Source organism: Tachysurus vachellii, chromosome 11 (assembly GCF_030014155.1).
Source record: "Tachysurus vachellii isolate PV-2020 chromosome 11, HZAU_Pvac_v1, whole genome shotgun sequence".
Lineage (NCBI taxonomy): Eukaryota > Metazoa > Chordata > Actinopteri > Siluriformes > Bagridae > Tachysurus > Tachysurus vachellii.
This window is the reverse complement of record NC_083470.1, coordinates 26,539,963-26,547,462: the sequence shown is the minus strand read 5'-3', so window position 1 is coordinate 26,547,462 and position 7,500 is coordinate 26,539,963. Positions and strand designations below refer to the sequence as shown.

At 42.9% G+C, this 7,500-nt stretch overlaps 2 protein-coding genes across 2 annotated transcripts in view; both read right to left on the bottom strand.

Annotated features, from left to right (window-relative positions):
* pold2 (polymerase (DNA directed), delta 2, regulatory subunit) overlaps positions 1-1,679 on the bottom strand; it is a 6,325-nt gene extending 4,646 nt beyond the window's left edge. Inside the window, exons 1-3 of the mRNA XM_060880988.1 lie at positions 1,595-1,679; positions 629-847; positions 64-185 (exon numbers count right to left, since the gene is read on the bottom strand). Of these exons, the coding sequence (XP_060736971.1) occupies positions 64-185; positions 629-845 (339 nt within the window). The 5' untranslated portion in view covers positions 846-847; positions 1,595-1,679. The remainder of the gene's footprint in view (positions 1-63; positions 186-628; positions 848-1,594) is intronic.
* A 1,247-nt stretch (positions 1,680-2,926) lies between these two features.
* The window catches only part of sf3a1 (splicing factor 3a, subunit 1), a 5,570-nt gene continuing 996 nt past the window's right edge, over positions 2,927-7,500 (bottom strand). The window contains exons 3-15 of the mRNA XM_060881624.1: positions 7,277-7,487; positions 6,928-7,185; positions 6,626-6,700; positions 6,333-6,483; positions 6,029-6,225; positions 5,804-5,921; positions 5,330-5,637; positions 4,965-5,210; positions 4,539-4,737; positions 4,289-4,449; positions 4,047-4,148; positions 3,762-3,833; positions 2,927-3,279 (exon numbers count right to left, since the gene is read on the bottom strand). Coding sequence (XP_060737607.1) covers positions 3,178-3,279; positions 3,762-3,833; positions 4,047-4,148; positions 4,289-4,449; positions 4,539-4,737; positions 4,965-5,210; positions 5,330-5,637; positions 5,804-5,921; positions 6,029-6,225; positions 6,333-6,483; positions 6,626-6,700; positions 6,928-7,185; positions 7,277-7,487 — 2,200 coding nt within the window. The 3' untranslated portion in view covers positions 2,927-3,177. The remainder of the gene's footprint in view (positions 3,280-3,761; positions 3,834-4,046; positions 4,149-4,288; positions 4,450-4,538; positions 4,738-4,964; positions 5,211-5,329; positions 5,638-5,803; positions 5,922-6,028; positions 6,226-6,332; positions 6,484-6,625; positions 6,701-6,927; positions 7,186-7,276; positions 7,488-7,500) is intronic.

Sequence of the window (7,500 nt, the reverse complement as noted above, 5' to 3'; positions counted from 1 at the left end):
ATCTTGTTACATAGACCACCACCCCCCACCCCACCCCACAATGTGTTAGCGGTCGCTCTTCACCTCCTCGCTGATCTCCTTCAGGATGGACGGCTGCAGCTCCATGTGTTTGAATAACGTGCCCACGACCACACACCTCTCTCCCGTCTGCAGGTCACACAGCTTCCTTATAGGCAGCGACGGACCTGAAACACACACACGTTTATTAAATTTACAGCAAAAACACACGCTCCGATACCTTACGGTTACTATAGCAACGGCTGGCGGCGTACAACTGATAAACGGTATAAAACACTGCAGGTGTTTATGTAACATTTATGGAAGGAGTCTCCAGTGTCAGAGGAGCTTCCGTGTGGCATCTTCTTCTCCCTTATTGGCTGAAAGAATGAGAATAAAGAGACGCAGTCGAGGGAGCGAGTGTTTATGTAAGTCCATCATGTCAGTGTATAATAAATAAAAACAGTTGATGGATCGTGTTGAGATCAGAGTAACGAAGCACTTAGGGACGTGTCGTTAAAGGAAAATCTACTGTTTTAGTGTTTTATTCTAAGACAATAAGCTGCACAGTTGATTTATGCTCAGTGACGATTGATAAATCACAGAGTCATCAGCGTCGTCGTCTCCTCACCCCATTTCTGCTGCGCTCTCTCGCTCAGGATCTCCCGCATCTGCATGAGACGAGTGGCGTAGATGTGAGCGTACTGACGGCTGAAGCTGCGCTCTCCGAGACGGAAACGCTCCGAGCAGCTGGAGTACGACAGCAGCTCCTGTCTCTCGAACAGCGTCCCGTCGGAGCTCGGAGGGCGGAGCAGCGTCTCCTTCGGCTCCACCGCGTCTGAGAACATGACTGAGCGAGAAGGAGATCGTCAGATAACGAACAAAACAATATTACATACAGAAAATAACAGAATAAAAAACGTACACAAATGTTAGAAAGAGAAAAAAGAAAGAGTGCAAAAAAAAAAAAGAATAGAAAAACTGTTACGACTGAAATAAATAAGAAATAATTAAAAAATTATATTATAATAAAAATTATAATTAGCCAGAATATTAAACACATGATGATATTTTAATTATTTCTTTTACTAAAGGAAAAAAAAAATGTTATTTTTTGTTAACCATAAAAAAAGTCCACAAACTTTTACACCATTGTAAACATCACCAGCAGGAACTTTAATACGGTTAAAATAGAAAAGAAATTACATTTAAAACTCTTCATTAATATTCATATAATATTCATCTAATATTCATAAAATAATTATATTATTTACTGAAGCTACAGTGAAGATTTTACCTGTAATTTTGACACAGTTGGACTTAATGATGTTGTAGATTAATATATAATTAAAAGTCTGTGGTTATAGATGAAGATTTAATGTTTAATAAGAAACGTATTTAAATGAAGTCATTAAAATAAATGAATATTTAATTACAGAAACTGTGAAGCTCCTTAAGCTCATTAACAATCCACAATATTCTCCTTATTTATTCACATTCTGTTTAACTTTTAAATCAAATATAAGATGAAAGACTTTTTGTTCCAAAAATACAAACATTAGTTTATAAAATAAACAGAAAATAAAACCTCACGAACCTGAAGGCCGTAAACGCAGGACGCTGTTTTGGGATCTCGCGCGAAACACTTACAGGGCTCACATCCGGTTCTGACGCAACATCCGGTAAAATAAAAGACGCCACTTTAAAAGACGGTTCAATTTAAATATTATAAAAATCATAATTCTATAAAATTATTAGGCTTAAAAAGTGCTAGAATTATTTTAGACACATTTGTTGTGATTTATGTTCAGAATGCGATACATAAAATATATAAAAAAAAAAATTGTGTTAAAAAAATAAATATATATATATATATATATATATATATATATATAAAAATAAAACAAAGTGCAACTTTAGAATTGTTGCAAATCAATTTTGTAAACTTTAGTATTTTTATTTAATTTAAATTTATTAATTGCAAACATCGGTGGCTTAGTGGTTAGCATGTTCGCCTCACACCTCCAGGGTCGGGGTTCGATTCCCGCCTCCACCTTGTGTGTGTGGAGTTTGCATGTTCTCCCCGTGCCTCGGGGGTTTCCTCCGGGTACTCCGGTTTCCTCCCCCGGTACAAAGACATGCATGGTAGGTTGATTGGCATCTCTGGAAAATTGTCCCTAGTGTGTGTGTGTGTGTGTGTGTGTGTGTGCCTTGCGATGGGTTGGCACTCCGTCCAGGGTGTATCCTGCCTTGATGCCCGATGACGCCTGAGATAGGCACAGGCTCCCCGTGACCCGAGGTAGTTCGGATAAGTGGTAGAAGATGAAGATGAAGATGAATTGCAAACATTTGTAAAATTTGCAAATGTTACAAATTTTAATGTCTTTTGAACATTTCTATGACATTTTCATGACATATATAAATGTATTTAAAATATTTTATAAATAAATAAATAAACAAATAAAAAACAAATTAAAAATAAATAAATAAATAAATTCAGGACCAATAAGTTTTTTCTTGTGGTTTTAAGAACGTTGTTTGCAGCTGAGAGTATTTTCAGCAGCACCAGGATGGTGTTGGACTTCAGACCCAGTGGTCGTGGGTTTAAACCCCAACTCCTGCTAAACACTTTAAACCCCCGGAGCTGACACTGAGGTGCAGGTTAAAGTGTGTACTGATGATACACATAACTTTATAGAGAAATCTACATTTTTATTTCTCCACACAAACTCTCTCTTACTCACAATAATTAACAGATTATTTTAATAAACACTGCAGACCCTGTTGTATAAAAGCTAAATACAAGCTTATTAATATAAACCTGTGATAAACTTCTTACAGCTTTAATCTCTTCCCAGGACTTCATTCAGATATTAAAGCACTAACTTCAGCACATGATGCAATCCATAAAAAAAAAAAAACATGGACAGAATTTTCACAACTTTATTTCATTTTTTTGTGTGTATTCATCAAACATTACGCAAAAGCCTTTATAAGTTTCAGCTGTGAAAGAAATTAAAACAAAACAAAAATCTTCTAGGCTGCAGATTTATTCTGAGCTGAGAGATGAACACAAACCTGCTCAATACAGCAACAACACACAGGGTTCAGATTATAGCATGTGTTTAGTATTAATGAGAGAGAGAGAGAGAGAGAGAGAGAGAGAGAGAGAGGTGTGATCTACTTCTTCCTCCCTCCTCTCTCCTTCAGCGCCAGGTGAATAAGTGACCCGTTGTTCATGTTGTAGTAGGCCAGAGAGTTCGAATCCTTGATAAAAATCCCCTGCAAAACAACAACAAATAATTCATTCACACCTTAAACTCCAGACCTTTGCTAATATAAAAAAATACATAAAATGTCTAGATTATAAATATAAAATAAAAATGCTTTAAAATGTCACATTAACGTTAAATATATTTTAAGTCGCGTCACAGCGCCATCTGGTGGTCGTAGAATAAAGACCTGCACATGAGGTCAATAAGGTCATGAATATAGTCTGTAGCTTGAAATTTCACACGAGTTTAATCATCTTCATTCCTATGTAAGATTTATTAGATGTATATTAATGTGCTTATTCTAATAGGTTTCTCGTTTTATCCACAATTTTATCCTGAAATTTTAAGTGTCTTTACTGTAAACACAAAAATCAGGGATTATTACAAACACTTCATGTGTCACAGTTACTAATTCCTTGATATTAGGAAAATAAATAAACATCAAAATTAAATATGATTTGATGTAAAGTAAAAAAAACATTAATTTACCTCGAACTGAAGTTTCTGTTTGCCGGCCGGCATCCCGGTGGCCTCGTGGATCTTAACCTTTATGACTGACACCTAAAAACGGACAAAAGCCCCGGGGTAAAAGTCACATGATCACAAATAAACCTTTAAATAAACCTGCTGTGTTTAAATGTGACAGAACAAGCAAGAGAATTAAAATAGAAATGAATGAAGTAAGAGTGTGTGTGTGCGTGGGGGGTGCAAGTCACACTGGATAAGGGTGTCTGCTAAATGCCGTAAATGTGTGTGTGTGTAACACTGATGTACCTGGTCTGTAAGCGGCAGTGTGAAGTTCAGCACTTGTCCACTCAGCTTCCATTCTGTCTTGTCCTGCATGTTGGGAACCTGAACCTTGACTGCGACAGGACCCTGAAACAAACACACACACACACATACACACACACACACAGGTTAAAGACCATAAAGTTTCTAACCACTAACTTCAGTGACGAACACTAGAGGGCGCCAATAGATCACAAACACCACACAGTGTGTGTTTTTTTTCTCACCTTGTTTCTGCGCAGGAACTCGTCCTCTGGTATCAGGTTGTCCTCCGTCTTCATCTTCTTGCTCACCGGTTCGTCCTCGTGATGGGCAGGAGGGTGGGCAGGGGGCATGGGGGCAGGGGCAGAGCTGGGTGGCTGGGGCACCGGAGGAGCAGGTACGAACGCTATAAGACAGCACAGTGATGCGTTTACTTCTCAGATGTTTCTCAGTAAAACAGCGTCACTGTAGAAGATGTGCTGCTGATCATCTCACCTGCAGGAACCACCATAGGAGGAGGTCGAGGAGCCATGATGTGGGGTGCAGCCGGAGGCATCGGGACCACGTTGATGCGAGGAGCGTGTACCATGGGGGGCATCGGGGCCAGGACCTGACTGGGGGCCAAGCGCACCACAGGAGGCCTCGGGATGACGGGCACAGCAGACAACAGGGTGGTGCGCACAGGGGGAGGGAGCTGACGGAGTTAAAGGGACAGTCGCAGACAGCAGAGTTAATAAAGTTCATGTGAGACTTAAGAGCACTTTTGTACGTCACTGTGAATAAAAGAGAATCTGCTAAATGTTGTAAATGTAAATAAACATCAGTGTGTTAAAGGGAAACAGTTTGTGGAGAATTAAACTGATAACATGCAGATTAAAGTGTCCACATTGTGCTGGTCATGAGGTGAGAGTGAGTACTGACTGAAGTGGGCGGTCTGGGGATGGTGCTGATGGGTGGGCTGGGCTTGGACATGGTCTGCACACTGGTGGGCAGCGGCAGCGGCATGTTCTCATGGGGTTTACTCGGTCCGATCTTCTCCTTGGTCTCGTCCTCCTGCACCAGACCTTTAGCCTTGTGAATGGCTTCGATCTGCTCCTGCAGTGTGATGTTTGCCTGAGCGGCCTGCTGCGTACGCGCCATGCTGCCTGAGTGACCGTCCCACGTCACCTACACACACACACACACACACACACACACACACACACACACACACACACACACAGGATGAGTAAATAAAGCAAACAGAATAAATAAACTCATTAGTTAATCCTGACTAAATCACTGACCTTCTCCTCGGGTTTCTGGATCTCTTCCTCTCCGATCTTCTTACCAATGGCGGTTTCTTCCACACCGAAGATATCGGTTCTTCTCTCGGCCAGCTGCTTCAGGCTGCTCTCGATGTCCAGGCCGGGAGCGTACACCTCCTCTTCGATCTGTCGTTCTCGGAGGTTGCGGTCTCGCTGCTCCAGCCAGCGCGGGTCCAGCAGCCCGATACGCATGTGCTCCTGCATCTTACTGGCCGGGATTCTCTCACCGGTGATCGGAGAGATGAGGAACTCGTCACCTGGTGGCACTACAGCCTGCATCTTAGAGGCTGAGGACGGACAGACAGAGTTAATTAAACACACACTACAGTGAAATATTCTGTATTACAGTGTATCGAGTCTTTAAATGCACAGAATGTGTTTTTTTTATATATTTTCATATTTTATATATATTCAAGTGTTATTAATGAGCTCCTGAGTGACGTGAGGTCTCACCCTTGGGGTCGTAGTCTTTGCGGATGATGACCTGGTCTGGAGTAGGAGGCAGAGGAGGAGGCATGGGGTTCTCAGGAGGAAGTGGAGCCTTCATCGAGTCCTCGTCTTCATCCGAACCCTGGGAGATGTTTTACACGCAGCGTGTGAGATAAACGCAATATAAAACTTGATATAACAATGATAGAATATAAAAAAAGCTGCGTAATGACATCGTTAAAGATTCACCTCGTCCATATCCTGTAGCTGTGTGTCCTGGTCTGGCTGAGCCGTGTGTCCGTTGTCCCTGGCATCTCGCTGGTCTTCCTCGTCCTCGCTCTCTACCTCCATCTCCACCTCCTCGCTCTCTCCGTACTTCTCGTATCGCTCCTGGATCAGGATTCGAGCTCCAAGTTCCTCTGGAGTGGTGGGAGGAGGGAAGTTCCCTGGATAAAAACAAGTCACAAACGGTGAGTAACAAACACACGATCACACACACACACGATCACACACACGATGGCACATGCACACACACCGTCCTCTTCTTCCTCACCTTGTTCATTTGGCTGGAAGTCCACCGTCTCCACGACGACAAAGTCGTGCCAGTCGATCTGTGCGTACGCCACACGCTCTTTCTCCCTCTCCTCCTCCTCTTTCTTCCTCTCTCGCTCTTGGTACTTGGCCCACTCCACTCGGTACTTCACCTGAGACACACACATGATCACATCATTACGACCTTTACATATGACACACACACACACACACACACGGCATTAAACACTGTAATTAAATCTGCAGTTTTATAGAGTTTAGTGATACGAGGCGAGACGTTCACACTGCTGTTACCTGATCGAGGACCTCCCTCTGATTGTCCGCCTCCCTCTTCAGTTTCTGCAGGAGTCCTTTTGGAGGGATCAGAATCTTTAAAAACACACAAAAAGCCACATTTCACACAACAGTCCAGTGAATCTCACACTAAGAGCTCAGAATCACCACAAAACAAACGTCATTATGCTTCGTTTCTGTTTGTATGTAATGATAAAGTCTGTGAAGGAAACCGGGTGTGAAAGTTTTGCTCCTGTGTGTAAGAACACAATCAGAGCGTGTGTGTGTGTGTGTGTGTGTGGAACCTGCTCACTGATCCACACCTTGGTGTACTGTTCCACCAGTTTAGTGAAGTAATTGAAGAGGCTGTGCTGCGGACGCAGGAAGTCAAACTGGTAGTTCCTCTGCTCCTTCTGCATGAGCTGAGCCAGGAACTGGCGTCCGTTACGGGCCACAAACTGCGCCGTCAGCTTCACCACGTCCAGGTCGAAGGCTGAAATGGAGGGCGGGTCGGCCATGAACTCAAAGTCGGGCGGAGGCTCTTTGGGAACCACCGTCTCGTGGATGACCTGCGCCTGGACCTGGAGGAAGTGAAACAAAACAAAAACAATTATTATTATTTTAATTATTAATATTATTATTATTACTATCGAGTGAATGCGGTAACGGGACCTTCTGAGGCAGATGCTGCTGCGCCTGCTGCAAGGACTGCTGCTGCATGACCTTCGGCACGGCGGCCGACGGCTCCTGACCTTTGCCCTCCTTGAACTCGTTGACCTTGTGGCGGTAGTAGGCATGGTACGGGTCGCTGGGGTTCAGGAAATTAAACTTGGGGTTGTTGATCTCGTTCTGACGAATCCTCGCTTCAAACTCGGGTCCGTTCCTGTACGAAGTCA